Source organism: Rattus norvegicus, chromosome 10 (assembly GCF_021556685.1).
Source record: "Rattus norvegicus strain SHRSP/BbbUtx chromosome 10, alternate assembly SHRSP_T2T, whole genome shotgun sequence".
Classification (NCBI taxonomy): domain Eukaryota; kingdom Metazoa; phylum Chordata; class Mammalia; order Rodentia; family Muridae; genus Rattus; species Rattus norvegicus.
The window spans coordinates 91,879,939-91,901,455 of NC_141543.1; the positions used below are offsets into that span (position 1 = coordinate 91,879,939).

The window sequence follows — 21,517 nt, forward strand, 5'->3', positions numbered from 1 at the left end:
ACATGGCAGCTCGCAACTGTAACTCCATTTACAGGGGACCCAATGCCTGCTTCAGGCATCAGGCACACGTGGTGCCTATACATGCAAGCGGGCAAAGCATCACATGTACCAAATGAATCTAAAATGTCCCACAAATTAACAAGAAAGAAACCCACAGCATTCTGAAGATTTGGGTGACATTTGGTGAGGTACTGGCTGCTTCCTGGAAGATGTACCCCATCCAGCATCCAGGGTGAGACCCCAAGCCAGTCCTCAGGACTCACAGGAATGACACTGTGGTTTTGTAGTCTTTGGTCTTAACAGTGTGACATAGAGGCAGAAAGGGGCCAGAAATAGACAAACCAGGTTTCAAGGATGGGAAGGGAAAAATAAAAGCAGAAAGAAATCCCAGTTATTGGAGACTCACTTGGGTCCTGTAAGTGCAAAACCAAAAGAGGTCCCTTTCAATCCTTGGGTGTTAACCCCCTGAAATATCAGATGGGTTTATTTAGCATCTGTAGATGTTAAATAGAAACACAACCATAAACAGGAAGGGAAGCCAGCAGGTAGATGGGAGGGGGAGAGCTGACGGAGGGCACCGCTACTCCCTGGAATCATTGTGTGCTTTAACCTGTCAGTTTGTGCAAAGACGGTATTGTGCTGTGTCAGAAGCAAGCGCTGTCACTGGGTTTACCATCTTGGAGGGGAAAAAGACACTGCAAAGCACCGGGCAAGGAAATGCTCAGGAATCTACTCTCCTTCGCCTCTGTTCTCTAAGGCCCAACCTTCCTTCTTTAACGGAAACTGAAAACCCAAGGGAAGGATCTAGCAGGGGAAAGGAAAACTCTGAAAGGCCAGGCCGGCCATAGGGTGGTAGTGGGGAGTTAGGGGGACTCTGCCCAGATCTTAGTTAGCATTTCAACCTACTTGCCCAGGCTCTTTCCTCTTAGGCCAGGGGTCTGGCTTGGTGATGAGTAGAGGAGAGCAGTTAGTGGTTAGCTTGGCTGTAGTATGATTAAGGCTGCGTGTCTGCACCCTTCAATCCCCTCACCCCCACCCCCGCTAGCTAAGGCAAGGGAAGGCCACTCTCAGGAGAAGCACCATCCAAGAGGTCCCTCTCGCACACACTCTCTGAGAACTCCAAGACCAATGTAGACTCAAACTCATGCAGCTGAGGGAGGGTGAGAGAGGCATCCATTGCGGTCTTCAGCACCTAGCCGTCGTACGTCTGCCAAGGCCCGTCTTTGTCCCCACGACCGCAGCTTGCGGCAGCAGCCCACCTTGACCAACAGCTCTGCACCCACAGGCAGCACCGAGGTCAGGGAGGGTAGGACGCGAAAGTCGGGGAAAGAGCTCGTGCAGCTCGGAATGCGCGCCCGCAGGGGCGCCCAAGCCTCCAAGAGCACCAAGTCCCCATATGCGCTGGCGCACCACGGAGCACCCGCAGCGCCCCCTCGCCGTGCACACACAGTTCTTCAGGAGCTTGCGGGTAGCGGCGGGGACCTAAGATCGCCGCCAAAGCGCCTATCGCTTCTAGCGAGGGTCTGGGGAAGGAGTCCGACAGCCGGCTTCGCATGGAGTCGGGGAGAGCCTTTCGGTGGCGCTCCAAGCCTCGCAGACTGCGAGTAGCCCAAGCAGTTCCACACAGTGGTAGGTGCGGCGTTTGCCCGCTCGCGCTGGAGTCGGGCTCGGAGATCTCCCGTTCATTCGGGAAGCCTTGGAGCGGCGCGCGCGCCCAGAGAGGAGCTGAGCTTGTGGGGCTGACAACACCACCCGCTGCAGCAAGATCAGGTCCGGCTCTTCGTGCTGCAGGACCAGGGAAGCTTCTGCACCGTAGCGTCCAGCAGCAGTGAGTGAAGGCTTCATAGGAAGGTGAACTGGCACAGGGCCGAGGCCAATGAGGCAAGGGATGTGACTCCCAAAGAGCGCACCAAGCAAGGCCAAGCCTCGGCCACTGCTTTTACAAGCAACAGGGAGTCCCCTTGGCAGGGGACCTGTCAAGTCAATAGCTTCAAAGTCCAAGGTTGCAGGGAGCTTGGGGACTGAGGCCACCATGCAGTCGGAACAAGGCATCCGATGTACTCTCATATTCACCCAGATAGACATGGGGCTTTGGGTCTGTCCAGACAGGGAAACGGTGCAGATTCATAAGCAGTGGGCAAGTGGCTCTGAGCTGCAGGCTGACACTCTCCAGGCAGTCACTGGGGAGGCTTGAACTGAGTCAAGCCAGTTTGGGTGCAGATATGCCAAAGACCCATGGGATGTTGGGGAGTTGGCAATCAGTAGCCTCACTTCCCCTGTAGCTTCACACTGCCCAGGAAAATAGCCTCAGGCTGGCTCTCCTATGGGGACACCGAAGTGGCAAACAGGGCCAGACTATGGGACTCTGCCCAGTCCCTGGTCTCACCTAACACAAGCCTCACATACAGGGATGCCTTCAGGAGCTGGCAGGCCTCCGTGTGCAAGACACTGGCAATGGCCACCTGGGACAGCCAGGGATTAAAAAAAGACAGAGTTAGGCTTGTCCTACAGGCTAGGGGCGTGGGAGGCTGGCAGTTCCAGGTCGCTAGAAGAACACAAGCTTGGGGCCAGCCACTCTTTGCCACTTATTGACTGTGTTACCTTGGGCAAGTCACTTTACCTGTCAAATTTCAGTTTTTATCAGCTCTCATACCTGCAGGGTATTTTATTCAGGGGCAAGGAGCAGGGGGGTTCACCCAGTGGCTCAGGGACTCAACAAAAGACATTCACTAGCCATTCCTGGCCAATAAGGGTCCCGATATGTGCTGTTTGTCTCTATAGAATTAATCCAACTTTCCCTCCACCTCCAGCCACACACCCCAGGACTCACACAGCTGAATCTAGGGTGCCATGTGCAACTCCAGGAGCCACGTGGGTGGCTTAGAGCTTGCAGGGAATCAGAAGATTAAAAATGGGAAATTATAGAAACTCCAAGCTCTGGAATATGAATATATATATAATCTCAGCAATTGGGAGAGTACAGCAGGAGGATCAGAAAGCCAAGGTTATCTTTAGCTACATAGTGAACTGGAGACTGGTCCTGACGCGCGCGCGTGCGTGCGTCCGTGCATGCGTGCGCGTGTGTGTGTATATGATGAGCACAGTAAAAGTTCATCAAACCCAATGTAAGTCAGCCACGGCCCAAGAACCAGCTGGCAACCTCTGGCCCAGGGAGTGAGAAACATGTCTGTATTCACCCAATGAGAAGGGCCAGGCCTGGCTTCTTCACTGCTGTACTCAATGTGGCTGGCCCAGTGCCCGGGCTGTAGGCAGCACTTGGTGAAGGTCTGGTATGGTGGAGATATGAATGAAGTATGCTGGTTACTACCCGAGGGCCTAGCATACAGGAGCTTTTCCCAGGTGGCTCAGCATCTCCCCCGTTCTTTGTCCTCCCCTTCCTCTGGCTGCCACCCACCTGTATGTCCCTCACCCTCCTGGGGCTGCAGTATTCACCGTGCTCTGTGTCCATCAGTGCCTGACACAGGTTGACTCTCTGTGGCTCCAGTGGCGCGTCCTCTATAGTCAGTCACGTAGTATACATGTCCGACACAACCACTTTGCCCAGGTCTGCCTCCATCTTGACAACCCTAAAGTTGGGAGTGGTTGCCAGGCTACAGTAGGTCCCTCACCCTCAGCAGGGTCTTCCAGCATGGGCTGGTCCCGGCTGACTTCCAAAGCCTGGAAGTTGTCGGTGCTCACCATGAAAACATTCTTGGCTTTGGTGTGCTTGTTGTGCACTGGGGCCTGGCGACATTCTAGAGAGAAGAGCATCAGCTTCTGCTTGTAGTCAAGATCCAAACAGGGCAACACCTTTTCCCACTGCTCACTGAAGTACTGCTTGCACTTGGTGGCGTTGGAGGCTTCCCAGCGGGCACCATACCTGCCCTCGGGACAGGGGACCCAAGACCCTCTCTAAATGCTGGCCGCATCCCTGCTTCCCTCACCCACAAAGCAACTCCCTAAGATAGGGAAGCTGGTGGGGAGGCAAGAGAGAGACGGCCCACCAAGCTAAGGGGAAATCATCTATCCAGCTTAGCTCAAGCTCTGCTCTAGGAGATCAGAGATGAGGAAGACAGGGGACCAGTTTAGAGGGGAATGGGGGCTTATGCTGTCCGCAGGGATGGGATAGACTCGATGGGGAGGGGAGTACAGAGTCATGCAGTGAGGTACACTGGGAAGAGGTAAGGAACTCCCAGACTCTCCCAAGGGCCTCCCTCCCTCCAGGACAAGGAAGATGCTAGTTGGCAAAGTCTGCTGTAGTAGCTAAGAACACAGTAGTGACTTTTAGCCCAAATCGAGTCCCGAAGACAGATGTGGTTCTCAGGGCTCCTGAGTATTTTGTAGCTGACTCAGGGCTACAACACAGACCTCCCGGATGTCTAACTCACAGGATGTCAAAGCCCACAGATACCTATATCATCAATACAGAGCTGAGCATTTCAAGGGCATCTGCTTTTCCCTGTCATGCGCACACAGGCACTGGCTCACATTCATGGCACTGGCATGCGGGCATGCAGCCGTGGGAAAGGTCCCAGGAATGGGCTACAGAGTGAGGACAGGCTTTGGACTGGGCTGCAGTGAGTACGATTAGCTGGTTGGCTCTGCATCCCCAAGAGGAGCCTCTGAGATCTGAAGGTCGGGTCCAGTTGGGTCAGATCTGCCAACCTCCGTACCTCCTAACGATGTGAAGTTTGTCCTCTCCTCTTGTGCCCACAGCAGCAGGACCAGCAGCAACTATCGTTTATCCAACCAGTAGAAACCGAGCCAGGCCTTGGGTTGAGACTGTACACGATTCCCCGAGGAGACCAAGATTATTACTGACTGTGGGCGGGGGAAATCGAGGCATTGGACTAAGTCATTTGCCCAAGGTTTCTCGAGCAGCAATCGGCTGATGTACAATCAGGACACTCATCCTCCTCAGCCATAGGCCACACTGCAAACCCATCACGCATCACCTCAGTCCGGCCTGCCTCAGCCCAGGTCAGGCTGTCACAGCAGGAGTCTTTCTGCCTCTGCACAGTTCCCCTACAGCCTGAGAACAGCCAGCTCATACCTATTAGGCTGTGGTGCTCCCTTGCTTTTGCCTCTTCAGTGGGACTTTACTACTTAAGTCAGGCACCTCGCCAAGAACCTCCCCAGCCTCCAACATCTCTGTATTCTTAGTACTCCTGTTTATCCCACCCAGCCATCCCCAAACAGGCTATTATAAAGCTGCTGAAGTCGTTACTATGTCTGTCTGCCTGCCTGCCTGCCTGCCTATCTGGAAATTGAACCCAGGTCCCTGAACAGTCCTAAGCATACCCTCATCACTTGGAACTTTCCCCTGAGCCTAGAATCCCCACTCTTCCTCTCTCCTTGGTCAGCTTCCCCCACTCCCTCCCACAAGGATCAACGTCTCAGACACCCCCTCTGCTACCCCGACCTCCTCCACGGCTGGGCTGGTAACTGGCCTCCAGTCCGAGGCTACTCCCTGTGTGCTGGAGTTCTCTGTGTATCTGCAACCGAATGGCTTTACCCAGGAAGCCCCGCCGTTTTCCATCACTGCCCCTGCTGTCCGCTCCAGGCCACCCCCTACATGTTGTAGCTCTGTTTCTGGTTCAGTTCCTTCACGTCTCTTTCTTCCCTCTGCCTTCCCTCTCTCCCATACATTCCCCAAGGGCAGGCAAGACAACTGGCTTCTCTCTTCTTTTTCTGCCTTTGAGGCAGGGTCTCGTGTACACCAGGCTGGCCTCAAGTGCACTACAAAGAGGATGGCCTTGAACTTCTTTTTCTCCTACCCCTAGCTCCTGATTACAGCCGTGTGCCACCACGTCCAGCTCTGTGCATGCTATGCGTGCTCAAACCCAGGGCTCCCAGCATGCAAGGCAAGTGCTCTACCAGTCAAGCTACCTTCCCAGGCCAATAACTTCTTTATGTATAAACCCCAGATAGGGCAATGTGCCTGGTTTCTAAAAGGTATATCCCAAAATTTGGAGAATTTTAAAAAGCTGAGTGTGTGTGTGTGTGTGTGTGTGTGTGTGTGTGTGTGTGTGTGTGGACTTTGGCACTTGTTAGGGGGTGGAAATCACTTCCTTCCTCGTCTTTGCTTCCCAAAAGCCTGTGATTCCAAGATTTCAGCCTGCCCACCACCCAAAGGATGTGAGAATGGGGGACAAGTGTAAGACCAAGATCAATATGACAGGCGCCCTCCTGGAAGTCTGTCAAATGCTTCACATATTTCTAAAACCTCGGTCCCACCCCGTCCTACAACAGGACCAAATAAGTACTCTGAGATGTTTTCAATGAAGGAACCTGGGGAGGTGAAGGCCAGTTTGAAACAGTTCCAGACAGCAGTCCTCGGACCATTAGAATCCAGTCCAAAACAAACCAAAAACCAATTCAGTGGACACTAGCCACATTTAAGTACTCAGTAGCCCACATGGCCTGGCTAACACAGAAAACATGTACGGTATCCCAGAAAGTTCCAGCAAACAAGTTGTTATAAATCTACAAGACCCTGTCGCCTTGTAGGAGGCCAGCCTGTGGTGGAGGGGTGGGGTGGGAAGATAAGTAGAGTTATATGAATCAGTGCTAACCAGGGGAGGCCAAGTATGAGCAGCCCTGGACCCTATATACCTCCACAAACTAGTGGGATCCACTGCAGCCTCCATGGTCTGAAGGCTGCTGCGTGGCCGTGTGTGCTGGTCTCCCCATCCTCCTATCCACAGATTATGTAAACCCAGTCTCTTCCCCAGACTTATATAGTTCCCATCCTTGGGACCTCACTAGGGAGGTCTCAGACTCTCAGCAGGGCAGGACCCTATCAGACAGGGTTTCTTTGTACCCTGTGGGCATCTTCAGAATATTGAGACAGGGGAAGGTCGGAGCCCATCAGTGGGTTCCCCAACACACCTACACAGGCCCCGACTCTGACCCTTTTCCAAGAAGCTCTAGGACTGAATGCCAGCCCATGTGTCCCCACACACTCATGGAAACACCATCTTGGATGGCAGACACTCTGGCCAAGGTCTCCTTGAGCTCTGCTGAATGACAGCAGCCACTAGTGCTAACAGGAGAAAAAGGCACCAGCAGAGGGCGTCACTTGGGGCTCAGGCAGTGCCCCACCTCCTGTGACTCCAGTTCAATACCTTCTGCACGTCCTGGTCATTTCCCACTGCCCCATGCTGCAGCAGGAGCCACTGTGGTCAGACCATGGGGAGCAAAAGGAACAGGAGTCTATTCAATTATTGCAAATATTGAATATATAGGTTCCTAGGAGAGCTCACAGGGATGAGACCAACAGATAGAACACTGGAGGGTGCAGGCTCCCAGAGTTCTCAGCGTTGGACCTAGCAGGACTCTGGGGTGAGAGAAGCAGATGGGATGCCAAATACCAGTGGTGAGGGGGGCAGATTTTGTAGTGAATTTTTACCTGGGGAAGTAGTACATCTGTGCCTTGCCAACAAGAATCTGTTCACCTACCTGGAAGCTGACAGGGTATAAGGCACAGGAGGTCCAGATTCAGAAATGTCTGGCTGTCTCCCAAGACCTTGGGGACTAGAGTTCAGAGACACCTGGGATAGCTATTTAATTCTGCCTTGGAGATTTATTAGGTACCTCAGTCTCTTCATCTGAGAAATGGGTTTGTAATTAGGGGAGGAAGGACGGAACAGAAATGGAACTGAGAACTATAACAGGTAGTGAAGAAGGGTTGGGTTTGCTTCTGTAGAACCAGGGGATACCAAGGCATTTATTTGGTGGCCCTGTCTCTCCTGACAACACATAGTCACCCAGACATGCCTTCCAGTCTCCTCACAATTAGGTGCAGCATTCTCCACACAAGGGCTAGAGAATATGGTGATTTTGATGCCCAAGCTCCCTCGCCCCTGGGTGATTCACTGTCTGCCTCTGACATTCAACTTGAGCTCTGGAATGGAGCGTGAGCCTTGGCACGTGCACACGTGCCTGGGTGACTGCCTGCTCTCTTAACTGTATTCAGGTCAAGCAGACACTCCTGTTGCCCCAGAGAGTATCACAGGTCAAGGTTCTCCTCAAACGTGTAGGATGGGTGTTTTCTTCGGTAGGATTTTAAAGGGTGTCCCCCCTCCCGTCTCCAAGTGTCTCAGAGAAGTCGCAGCCCTGGCCAAAGTCCACAGCCTGATCCAACTCACTGAATAGTTGCCTCAAGAAAAGACAAGTTGTTGGCTGTGGGCACACAGAGAGCAAGCCATACCGTCTGCATGGAGAGGCAGCTCTCCCTGTGCCTCCAGCCCAGGTTGGGGCAGGAGTGCTGAAGCATCATAACGTCACCGTGGCTGCCACCCGATAGCAAGGGTCCAAGGAAGTTGTAGTTGTGCCATAATGAGAAAAGATTGATACCCACCCCAAGACTCACAGTCACCCACATGGACAGTGCTAGACATAGATACCAAGGCACTTGTGCGCATACATCTCCCCACGGTGAAACCAAGTCTAGGGTCTAGTGCGTGATGCCCATGTAGTGACACACACCCCCTCAGGGACCCGGTGTGAGCCTGCATGTACAAGTAGACGGACAGATCAGTGGACACAGATGTCTCTGAAACACTAGACACTGCTCACATGAGCTGGATGTCGCATACCTTGACTAAGCATGAAGAGAACGCCCCGAGATCACTGCCCAGGACGAGTGCATGCGCACACTTCCTCATAAAACCAGATGCATCTGACTCTTGAGATCACACGGCCAAACATGCACACAGGGCACATGCGTGTGCACACACATGCACATATCAACAGAACAATGCTGTTTCTATCACAGATAAAATAAAAACTCAGAGGCGAGGCCCTGTACCTCCGTGGGCGTCTATAAACAGTTCATCCTAAGGGAGGAGGGGGCATTTTCTTTAGTGCTGTGGCCATGGGTAAGGTGCCCACAGCACTGTCAATAACCTGTCCTGAATGCACACTCCTGCAAGAAACCTTAATAAAACTCATTGACTCACCAAAAGAGAACATCAAAACGTGGGAGTAGTTGGGGGATTATCTGGGAAGAGGAAAGGGATCAGCAGGAGGGGACACAGGAGGAGATGGGGGAAGAATACTGCCAACATACATTATAATCAAGTTCGAAAATGTCACGAAACCATTAGTGTGCATGACTAATATTTGCTAGTCATTTCTTTAACCTGCAAAGAAAAAAATGAAAACAGAGGGAGGGCCCAAGGGGGGGGGCGATGGAGAGTGGCAATGGGGCAGGGGGACATTGAACTGAGACCCAACATTTGCCCACTATGCTCCTCAGGAGGATTCTACGTATGGCCCAGGGCTCCTCCTCCCCTTCCCTGGGACCTCTCCGTCACTTCTGGGCTATCTGAAGCTATACCGATGTTTCAGATCCTGTACAAGGTAGAGAAACCTCAAAGCCCAGTAACGAGAAAGCTTCACTACGCCCCCTTAGACACTCTGCCTCCAGACCCTTGTCCCTGGGAGAGGTTTCCAGAAACCTTTGAAAGCTGCCTCCCTAAAAAAACAAAACAAAAACGACCAGCCGAGCCAAGTGTAGCGGTGCCTGCCTATAAGCCTAGGACTTCTGTGGCCAAGACAGGATGGCTAATTTGAGGCCGTCCTAGGCTGCAGAGTAAGTTCAAAGCCAGCCTAGGATACAGCAAGGCTTTGAAGGAGCTGGGGTGAGGAGGGAGGAGAGAAACAAAAACAAAAGGCCTGACAAGACCCTATGTGAGGAGGTGAGTAGGGGTAGGGACACAGGTAAAGGTGCTGGTCTGCCCACCCACCCACCCCAGCCCCCGGGGTCCAGGCTGCGGCTCACCTAGGAGCCTTCTGGTATCATCTACCTTCTCTCCACCAAGGAGGTAACAAACAACTCTTCAACTCCATCCAATGCTTCCCCTCCCCTGGCATTAGAGGAGGTGAGGGTCAGATTTCCCATAAGGAGTCTTTAGCTTAGGTTCCCACCGCACACACAATTTACCCAGATGTGCAGCACCCTGAGTCCTCAGGGCAGATCTCCAGATGTCCTTCCCCCTCCTTACCCTTTGTTCTCAGCTGCAGTCCAGGCTGCATAGGACTGGGGTGAGTCTACTGACCTTGGGTCCCCAGCAGACAGTCTCTGGGGGGCCACTAATAAGAAGGAAAGCTTAGGGTGGGACAGACAGTGACCCTTTCCCTGAAGCCTCTGAGACCTGTCCCCACTCAGGCGCCCTCAGTACTCACCCAAGAACATTCTCAGCCTTTGGAGACAGCACAGAGCAGAGCGCAGAGCAGGAGCAAACCCGGCCAGAGTGACAGAGGGAAGTGGGTGAGAGGGACAGGAGGGGAGGGCTTGAGGGAGGGAGGGACTCCGGTTAGCCTGGAAAGCCCAGATCCCCTTTGCCTGAAAAAAGGGGTGCCCGATCCCTGATTTCTGAATCCCAACCAGAGGGGGATGGAGCAGAGTGGGATCTTTGCCAAGCTGGGAGTGCGAGGGACTGTGGAAACCAGGGATGGAGAGTGGAGAGTGAAGTGTGACCTACTCACCACCACCCCCCATCCTGTGCCCCAGGCTCCCTGTCTCCTGCCTCTTCTGCTGAAACAAAAGGCTGACTTTGTCCACAAAGACCTCCTGAGACAGGTACTGCCCTCACACACCTCACCCCTGCACTGTGTGCTTGAATGCTCCCCTGCTCTGCGCTTGCTGAAGTCTGTTTAGACCACCTGTCTTCTTCCTCTCCTGGACATCACCTTATAGTCACCTGCTTTTACTGAAGGGAACACAGGCTCAGAGAAGTGACAGAGGTAAAGAGGGAGCCCAGGTTAGCCCCTTAGACCTGTTACCTCCTGCAATGCCAGGAAGGAAGTGGGGAGGTCTCTGCCAGATCAGCTAAAACGTCTGATACCATCTGGGGTTTAGGGTCCCCACCTCTTCTCTCCACCGTTGCTCCTTCCTCCCCTTCCTGGGTGCTGAAAAGCTGGCTCTCCACTCACCTGAGCACCTGGTGGCTGCGCAGGGGGGTGGTGGGGAAAGGGGAGACAGTCAGGCCACAGCTGGGATCTAGTCTCGAATTCCAAACCCTGTCTGTGCCCAGTGCGGGCCCCCACCCCTTCAGCATTCTGTCTCCACCAGATAATAACCAGTAATCTCAGGGCAACCAATACCTGCACCCCCCGAGCAGGTCTAGGGAGGAGCTGACAGAGGCTGCTTCTTGGAACTGTGAGAGGAAGGAGTTGTTTGTGCAGAGGGGTTGGTGGGGGTAGGGGGGAGAAACTCAAGCCCAGAGACACGGAAGCTCTGTCTTCTTCCAGGCAGACACCTAAACTAAGCCCCCTAATTCTCTACCCAGACAGCCTCGCCTCTCTGGGTGGTCTCCGCGGGGAAGGCAGGTCTCACCTGGGGGAAGGGGATGTTTGGCTGCCTTGGGAGAATGTAGGGTACTTCTGTCTGCTGTCACCCAAGGAGGAGGTATAGAAGGCACTGGCTGGGCTGGGGGAGGGGTCTTGGGGGGGTATTGCTTCTTTGAAGCTTGTACCTGAAAGTCTCAGGATGATGGGGTGGGGGTGGGGGAGCTCAGTGAGGAGGAATCAGCAGCCCAGAAAGATGCTGATGGGAAGGACAGGAAGAGAGCTTCCGGAGCCTCCTGGAGGGACTGAAATTAATCCATCTGTAGGGAGCAGTGGACTTAGGAGCACTCACTCATCAAGCCAGTGACTCATGCATGACCCACGTCCTTGGTTTCCAGGGTCTAGAGTACAGCCAGAGGCCTCAAAGTTTGGAGAAGAGAGAGAGGACTTGGGGATCTCTAGCATGTTGGTGGGGAGTGCGGAAGACTCAAGTCTGACTGCCACAACTGCAGCCATCTTTGTCTTGGACGCCTTTAAAACCCGACCTCTCTCTGTTTGCCAGTCCTTCCCAGTGTCTACCTTCACCCACGGTTCCTCGAGCCATTTCAGTAGGACAGAGCTGAAGTCTCTTCCTGTCCTTTCAGGTGTCTGCTGCAATGGAGGGTGAGGGAGAGGGTCTCGGCTCACTCTAAATTAGCCCAGCGGCAGAGTATGTGGCTGGCTTTAGGAAGCTCCCCTTCTTTAGCCAACTACAGGGACAGGAGACAACTGGTGCGTCCCCTCCTTCCTTTTCTTTCATTTATTTCTTTGTTTGTTTTTAACGACTTATTTGTTTTATGTAAATGAGTGCACTGTAGCTGTCTTGAGACACACCAGAAGAGGGCATCAGAACCCATGACAGATGGTTGTGAACCACCATGTGGTTCCTGGGAATTGAACTCAGGACCTCTGGAAGAGCAGCCAGTGCCCTTAACCACTGAGCCTGCCTATCTATCTATCTATCTATCTATCTATCTATCTATCTATCTATCTATCTATCTATCTATTTTGACCCAAGGTTTCACTGAGTAGCTCTCTGGCTGTCCTAGAACTCAGTCTATAGACCAGGCTGGCCTCAGGCTCACAGAGATCCACCTGCCTCTGCCTCCCGAGTGCTGGGATTAAAGGTAGGCATGACCAGTATGCTAGAGATAACACAGAACATAGGTCATATGGTCAGAGGTCATGAGTACCTGTAAAATCATCTTGCTGAGCCCACTTTCTCAGGTCAACCCCCTTTCCCATTCATAAACACTGTGGACCTCTCTCTCTGTCTCTCTCTCTTTTCCCCCATGGTTTTGCTATATTGATCTGGCTACCCTGAAACTCTCTACAGGCCTTGAACTCCTAGTAAAATCCTGTTGCACTTGCTCTTGCCTCCCAAACGTTGGAATAAAAGGCATATGCCAACCTCTCCTTATATACTGGCTACTCTCTTTAGCCAGGGTAGGAGGTCAGACACCTGGAGTCAAAACCCAGCTCTCTGGGGATGTTATTCTCTCTGAGCCCCCACAGTCCGGTGTGTAAAGTGAGGGCTGACCATCATCATCTGTCTGGTCAGGGTGGGGTGGGGGGCTTCCTGCTGGGTGTCTGAGAGCTTTGTGACCAGTTTGGCTCTATAGCAATGACAGCAGAAGGTCACAGCTCCTCACGCAGATCTCCCAACTCCCTGTGCTGCCCCCAACATCTGGATTAGAGCCAGGAAACTGTGCCTCCACTTTCCTGTCTGCAAATGTCGAAGAATGGATTCAAGTAGTTTAGGGTGTAGTGAGTAGGGTCACTGGATTTAACCGCACTGCTGGGGGTTCCTAGTGCCCACAGCCCCAGCCCCAGAGAGGAGGGTAAAGAAGAAAAGGATAGCCCAAGACGCACTTCTACAGTCTGACAGGGCCTCCTGTGTGGCAGGAGCCTCAGGGAAGTACCGGGAGGTAGAGTGAAGTGTATCTCAGGTTTGGCTCTGAGAACTCCAGAGCCTCTGACCTAAGCTAAGAGAGGAAACTCTAGGAGGGAAGCCCCCCCCACCCCCGTAGCTCCTCCTATATACTACCTCAGGAAGGAGAACAGGAAGGAGAGGGTCCTGGCTTCACTGCCTATGACTTTCTGTCACTATGGAAGCTTCCAGACCTGCAGGACCCCTAATCAAAGTGACAGCTCCCAGGGAACAGGCTCCTGGCTACAAGAGACAAAGAGGCCTCAGGTCTCCATGTGTGGTGTGGCATCCCAAGGGATTAAGGAACTCATTAAGGGTTCCTTGCACACACACACCCCATACACCCCCAAAGCTTCCCTGAACTAGGTAAGGATCTCTCCATTGCCCTAGGGTGCTCCAGTGGCCCCAGCCCAGTCTTACACCAGACCGGAAACAGTTTTAGCAGGATTCATACGGGTTTTCTTTTCCCAACTGACTTCCACCTTGGGCGGCTGCTGGCTAGTATCTCCCTATCCAGGAGGGCTGGATGTACCTGGGGCCCAGGGCCCAGAGAAGGCCCAGAATTAACCAGAACAATGTAGATGGCAGCTTCTCCCACTGGGGCTTCTGAACCACACAGAGTCACACTAGAAATCCGAGGCTTTGCGTTCTGACCCTAAGTGCAGCGGTCACTCTCTCCCACCTACAACGGGATGGTGAGATGCTTGTCATACATCTCAGCATGGCCTATAGAAAGGTCTGGTTCCTTATCTGCCTCCTCTGCCCAGCTACAGGGGACCAGGAGCAGACAGCAAGCATTCCTCCTAGGGTTTCTCAGCATTTTGCACTGAGATCACACTGGGTCTGCCTATGGCCTCTGATTTCTTGACACACCCTGAATACATAGTGACTTAACTGGCCTAGTAGTTAACAATCTAGAGTGGAGTGCTAATCATCACGTTTCCTGGTGACTCCTAATTTGGTGATCTCTCAAACCAACCCCACCAACCCTGACCCTTTCCCATTTCGGTACCTCTTTCTAACATCTGAAATGTCCATCTCCCCCACCCCACCCCCATCTCTCCAAGAGCCTGCCTAGCTGAATCCATCCATGCCTCCTCCCTCTTCCTTGGTCCCTAAACTGCATTTGTCACCAAGCCTCGATGGTTCTGCTACACGACAGCCTCCAGAAACTGGTTTCTTACCCGATCACTCGCTTAACCACGTATCCCTAAGTTTCACTTTTGTCCTCTGCTAGGGACATCTGAAAGGGCAAAAACTCCTGCTCGCAATGCTGCCGTGAGACCCAAAGGTCAAAGGAAGGCCCCTGCCCTGTAAGGGATACCAGCTTACCTCAACCAAGCTCAGTCTATACCCTACACGAGGCTCCACTGCCCACTGCCCAGGAAGAGGCCAGGAGCTTTCGGTCCTGTACCAGCTCTCGCTGTGGCTCTGCTCATGACACCCTTATTCCTTTGGGATCCAACATCAGTGTCACAGTTCTTGAGCTTCTCTGGGTTCTCCTATTGCCTCACTCACTGTCCCCTCTACTGATAGCTTCCCCCATCCCTATATTCTTCCCCTCTGGTACTAGGGATTGAACTCGGAGCCTCACGCATGCTGGGTAAGAGCTCTATGTCTGACCTACATCCCTAATCTTTGTTTACTGTGGAGACAGGACTCACTAAGTTGCCCGGGTTGTATCTGAAGCCTCTCCATAGCCCAGGCTGGCCATGAGTCTGAGATCTTCTCTCCTCAGCCTTTGGAATGACTGGGATTACTGGCCTTCGTCAATAGACCCAGCTGTCTTCTGGGTTCTTGGCATTTGTTTCGATTTCATTACCTGAGAATAAGCGTGTCTTTACATAGAGTTATTTAGATAGCTTCTTTTTTTTTTTTTTTGGAGGGGGGAACATTTGAAAGCCTTGAAAATGTGAGCCCCCTGAACAGCGGCCTGAGCCTCATAGATAAAAAAATATATATATATTTAATGAGTAATATTTGATGGATTAATGTAGGACTTTAAAAAATAAAATCTTGCGGGGTTGGGGATTTGGCTCAGTGATAGAGCACTTGCCTAGCAACCGCAAGGCCCTGGGTTCGGTCCCCAGCTCCGAAAAAATAAATAAATAAATAAATAATAAAAATAAAAAAATCTTGCTATGTAAACCAGGCTGGCCTTGAATTTACAGCCTCCTGATGACAAGCATGCACCATCCCCTCCCCCCCAGCTTAAATAGAAGACTTTTTAACCCCTCCTCCACAATTCCCGCCCCCCATCCTACATGCTCCAGAAAAAGCCATCCATAAGATTTGCTCAGTCACAACCTTGAGAATCCAACTCTAAGTGCCTCCTTTGAGGAGTTAATACTGATAAGAGAGTCTTCCTGTCACTTGCTAAGGACAAGACGCCAGCCTGAAATGCTCCTCACCTGTCATGACCATCACTCTCCCTCCCTCTGAGGCCTTTGTGTCCCTGGGGGTGTGTCTCAACTTCCCTCATGCTCTGGGGACACTGTATAAATGTCATCCAAAGACTAGGCACTCTCAAGGTTCAGAGTATCCTCTGGCAAAACTACCCTGCGGGGGTGCAAGGTGGGTTTCCTGAAGCCACCCCCAGGATATGGGGTAGAATGCCTCCTGCCTCTCCCTCCTAGGCTTCTGTGGATCTGCCTCCCTTGCCAGCCTGCAGCTCGTGACCACCACGTGTCTGTCAACAAGCATCGCCCTCACAGAAGCATTCACCCATTTCTCCCAGAACACTGCACTGTAGCCAGATGCCCCTACAGCACTGACAGCCAATCCCCCTCCCCCAGCCCCTACCCTTCTCCGTGCAAAGTCACCCCAGGCTGGGAGAGGCAGAAATCCTGGCTGAGAGTCCAGCTGCCACAGGAAGCTCCTGTTGTTCCTCGGTTGGAGCGCTATGCAACGATGTTCTGAAAAGCAGGAGTATGGAATACCCTGCAGGCCAGAGAAATGTTATAAATGTCCTAATCACAACACACCTCCAACAGAGAGAGCTCCTAGAACTGAAGAGACCTCCAGGGGAGACCCAAGACTCTCACAGCCCAAGAGATTCCCATGGAAAGCTGCCCAGAAGCAAAACAAAACTTTCTTTGGTTTTCTGGAATCCAGAGGCCATGCCAGGCAGGCGCCATACCACCGTGCTACATTACCAGGTTTTAAAATAAAACCTGACAGCACCACAGAGGGAAGCCACAGACCCAAGGTCCCTTAAAGGGACCCAATGCCAGTTTATAGGACGGGTGCGAGGCTCAGCGCCACTCCACACTGACCTGGCCCTGTGGAGGTCTTGCCCAGGCTGAGCTGCCGAAGCCTTCGCTGGTGGGCGCGTCCCCCACAATGCACCTGGGCCTGAGCGGCAGAGTTCAGCTGGATGTTGCAGACATCGCACAGTGTGTAGGAGGGTCGTTTCCTTTCCCGCTTAGGCTTCGATGATTCTGGAGAGTGAGGGGGGCACTCAGATGCAGCAGTTGTGGGGGGCTCCTTCTCACCTGACGGGGGTGGGCTCAGTGGCCGTTTCATACCTGCGCAGATAGAGAGGGAGACAGATACACGGTGTCTGGGTGGTTGGGAACACACAGAAAACAAAAAACAGGAGAGGTTTGAAATCTGGAAGTGCTGATGTGCATGCCAGGTGACCCAGCCTAAGTTCTAAATACACCCCTCAGCCAAAATGTGAAGAGGAAACATGATGGGGGCGGGGGGCACGTTTCAGGCAGAGTAGCATTAAAATATAGGATCAGTAGGAAAGGTGTCAGAAGCAACTGCACACTGGAAGCCGGTTGAACACAAGGTCCCAGCGCCTGAGAGCAAATCTCAGAGGCAGAGATGGGGACTTGGAGACAAGGTGACACTGGGGAAACACAGCATCGGGCCAATGGAGTCACACTTTAGGAAGCTGAGTCCTCTTCTCGAGCCTCCAGGCAGAAGCTGACAATACTGTGACAGACAGACAGGCATGTGGCACTTACTGGAGACACAACAGCCCTCTAGCCAGAAACCCAACCATTCTGTGCTCTATACCCAGCAGGGTGACATTCACCAATAAAGACAGCCTGCAAAGCCACCCCAACCCCATCCCACATGGCTTGAGATGCCCCTATTATCTTGGTCACCCGAGCCGGGGCCACGGCTGGCAACTTGGTTGAGACCTGGGTCTGCAGAACACAGTATCCACACATGGTCGCTCATGTCCTTCTTAACAGGCAACTGTTCCCTTTGCAGATAGCCTTCCCCACTAAGTCATTTCTCTGGCTCTTTCCCATTTCTGCTTCTGTTTCTCCTTTGGAGTTGGTTGCCAAATCTCTCTCAGACGGACCTTGTAATATTCACCTCCTTCCTGGTGTGTTTTGTGTGTGTGTGTGTGTGTGTGTGTGTGTGTGTGTGTGTCCTCATGAGTGTGCTTGTGCATGCTTGTGCATGCTCATGCATGCAAGAGAGATTACATGTGTACAACACATGGGTATGTGTATATGTGTTTGTCTCTGTGTGCAAATGTATGTATGCCTGTGTCGGCATGTGTGCGTGTGTATGTCTGTGTGTGTGTGTGTTTATGTTCCCTGGCTCACTTCACTGGGAGACTTCCTGAGGGCAGTGCCTGCTTCTCCAGACTTGAACAACCCCAAGGTTTGGGGAAAAGCGTGACTGAGCCCATTTCTCTCTTTATAGATGGACTATGTGGTCCTGTTCCATTCCTGTTGAAGCTCTGACCCTTAAGTATACCACAATGTGACTGTATTTGTATAAAGGACCTTTAAAGAGGCCACTAAATTAAAATGACAGCGTAGCAGTCAGTTGCAAACCCAAATGCTGTCTTTCTTTACGAGATGGAGAATTTGAACAAGGCTATTTCAGAAGAAACCATCCCTGAGTCTGTCTATAACACACACCTGTTATCCCGGCTTCAGTGGAGGTCTAGGCAGGAGAATCAGGAGCTGGAAGCCAGCCTGGGCTACATGACAAAATGTTGTCTTTAAAAAAAAGAGACAGAGAGAGTAGAGGGGCTAGAGGGATGGCTCAGTGGGTAAGAGCACTGTCTGCTCTTCCAGAGGACCAGGTTTAATTCCCAGCACCCATGTGACAGCTCACAACTGTCTGTAACTCCTGTTACAGGGATCCAACACCCTCACCCAGACATGCATGTTGTCAAATCAGCAATGTACATAAAATAAGAATAAGTAAATTATTAAAAAATATTTTTAAAGAAGAGTAAAAGGTTGGGACATAGCTCAGTTGGATGGAGTTGCTTACCTAGCACGAGGGAAGTCCAGGGTTTGATCCCCGACTCTACATGGACCAAGCATGGTGGCACATATCTACAATCCCAGCACTCGGAAGGGTGAGAAGTTCAAGGTTATTTTTAGCTACACAGAGAGTTTGAGGACAAATGTAGGGTACATCTCACCCTGTCTATTAATTAATTAATTAATTAATTAAAGAAAATAATAAGTAAGAGAAGAGAAGCCACCATTGCCACTGCCTGTCCTGTGACATCGTGACCCCTCAGTCCGTTAGCTCCAGAACTAAGATACAATACATTTCCGTTATTTAAGCCTCTGTCTTGCGGTTCTTTATGATGGCAGCTGGAGAAAGCTAATACTTCTCCCTCAAGGTCATTTCCCAAGTCCTTAGTTAGTCTCACGTTCATTCTGCTATTCTGCTCATATCTCCAACCATCGCTAAGTGTCTGAGACTTGCTCTATGTTAAGTCGAGTCTCTGTCCCCAAATGCGATGCGTTAGGAAGTAATCATGTTGGGAGCTAAGGTTACTGGATGAAGAGTAAGGTACCAGTGTCAGAGAAAGCTGACAAAAATTACAGGGCTCTTGTAAAACTTCAAGACTCGCCAGGCTTCCCCCCCACCCCAAGATATAGCGGCCGTACAGTTCTGGGGAGAGGAGGCTCTCCCATCATCCCCGGGAGCTCCAGTGATGCCATTCTCCTAAGCCATTGTCCATGCTGGGAATGGCTTCTCAGTGATGCAGCTGCCCGTACATCTCTAGGTAACTCCAATAACCTCACTGGATCACGCAGCTAAACTTGGGTGGAGTGATGTCTTTGGTCTGTCTTGGATTTGTGCCCTATCTAAGGTGAACAGACATTTGTTTTTGTGTCTCTAGGAACGGTCACACAACAGGTGAGTCCAGTATACGAAGGGGATCGTGTCACAGATGTGCACACAGGTTCATGAGAGGATAGATACACAGTTCAGCCAAGGTACCTACAAGCTGCAGGGTCCCCAAGATTACCAGACATCCACTGCAATTTAGGGAAGTGACATGGGGCAGATTCCCCCATTACGGGCTTTAACGAAACCAGCCTTGAGAATCCAGATCTGTGAGACAATCCGTTTCTGTTGTTCCTTTTGTGTTGTTCTGTTATCCCTACCCTATTAACCTAATACACCATGGGCTTGACCCTTGTATAGCCACAGATGCCTGAGAATTTGAAGCTCCTGTCCTGGGTGCAGGGTGCCGCTGCTGCTTGTCCATTCCAAGTGGCCTGGTGGGCCTCTATCTGAGAGTTAAGAGGTGGCTACTGTGAGCAGGGCTACACCACTTTTCCAAATGCAGGAAGCATCCGAGTTGCCCCTGGTAGATTTGCCAGGGACCCAGAACCCTGCTCTCCCCACAGAAGACACTGGAGGTCACTCCCACCACTTTGTGAGGTTCCCAGTTCCTCCACCAACATTTAGCCCCTTCTCGCCTCTAGATGGCAGACCCTGTAGCTCTTCTGCCTCCTCCAAACTCTTCTCCACTCTCTGGTAGGGGACCGGAAGGAGGTCGCAGATGCCAGAGTTAGAGGAGGTGGCCCAGGTGTCAGGGGCCAGGTGGAGAACTCAAAGGGATGAGGCTTTCTTAGCTGCCCAGGAAGAGCTCAATGGGGACAGGGATATTTTAAAATCTCAGTGCAATTTATGACAGACTGGACAGGGACATGGCTCAAGAGAGCAGACAAGTATGTGCCACAGGACTGGTTAAACCTCTGTGATATACAGCCTCTGGGATCTTGGACTGCTGGGATTCCGGGCTAATGTGTGTCCCAAGCCAGGATGCTAGGCCTGCTGTGGCCTGTCCTGCTTGACCCAGCCTTCCCAGCTGTCCCCGGCTGAGCTACACTGTGCCAGCCAAGCCAGGACTCTGTGATACGTAGGCATGGGCAAGTGTGGGGTTGCACATTGCTTCTCTAGCCCCAACTATAAACATCACAGGCTAGCACGCGCATGCGCGCGGTGACACACACGTACGTATACACGCATGCAACCACGCACAACCATACTTAATACCACCTTGACTCACCCTCCCGAGACCTAGTGACTGAGTCTAGTGACATTCTGAGAGGAGAAAATTGCTCTTGTCCAAGAGCAAGGCTGTGGGTTTGCCTCTAAGACCAAGGAAAGCTAGGCTATAAACTGAAAAGAAAAAAATCTTAGAAGCTTCTCTGAGTCAGGGACTATAGCTTAGCTGGATTGTTGCTTGCCTAGAATGCATGAACTTCTGCATTTGATCCCTACCAGCATATAAAACCCAATGTTGGTTGGGGATTTAGCTCAGTTGGTAGAGCGCTTGCCTAGGAAGCGCAAGGCCCTGGGTTCGGTCCCCAGCTCCGAAAAAAAAGAACCAAAAAAAAAAAAAAAAAAAAACCCAATGTTGTAGCAAATGCCTATAGTTCCAGTATTTGGAAGAGGCAGGATTAGAAGTTCAAAGCCAGTTTTGGATGTTCAAGGCCAGCTTGGGCTAGGCGAGAGTCTTTCTTTCTCCTCCTCCCCCTCCTTCCCCCCTCCTCCTCCTCCTCCTCCTTACCCCCTCCTCCTCTTCCTCTCCTCCTCTTCTTCCTTTCCTCCTCTTCCTCTTCCTCTCCTCCTCTTCTTCCTCTCCTCCTCCTCCTCTTCCTCTCCTCCTCCTCCTCCTCCTCCTCATCCTCCTCTTCCTCTCCCGCCAACTTTGTCTTTTTGAGACAGGGTTTCTCTGTTTAGCTCTGGCTGTCTTAGGACTTACTCCATAGACCAAGCTGGCCTCTGGCTCACAGAGATCCACCTGCCTCTGCATCCTGAGTGCTGGGACAAAAGTCATGTGCCACAACCCCCTGGCTCTGTTTTTCTTTCTTTTTAAAGTATTACTATTGGGAGGGGTGGGGTAGAGAGATGATTTAATGGTTAAGAGCACTGACTGCGGGGCTGGGGATTTAGCTCAGTGGTAGAGCGCTTACCTAGGAAGCGCAAGGCCCTGGGTTCAGTCCCCAGCTCCAAAAA

The 21,517-nt window shown here is 51.9% G+C and overlaps 1 protein-coding gene and 1 pseudogene across 50 annotated transcripts in view; both read right to left on the reverse strand.

Moving 5' to 3' along the window:
• Window positions 1-21,517, reverse strand: part of Zfp385c (zinc finger protein 385C) — a 55,909-nt gene that overhangs the window by 10,762 nt on the left and 23,630 nt on the right. For 26 of the 50 annotated variants that reach the window (XM_087572230.1, XM_087572242.1, XM_087572229.1 and 23 more), the window contains 1 exon segment: window positions 16,540-16,791. In XM_087572230.1, coding sequence (XP_087428356.1) covers window positions 16,540-16,789 — 250 coding nt within the window. In that variant the 5' untranslated portion in view covers window positions 16,790-16,791. 50 annotated transcript variants of the gene reach the window in all.
• Window positions 1,068-3,878, reverse strand: C10h17orf113-ps1 (similar to human chromosome 17 open reading frame 113, pseudogene 1; annotated as a pseudogene).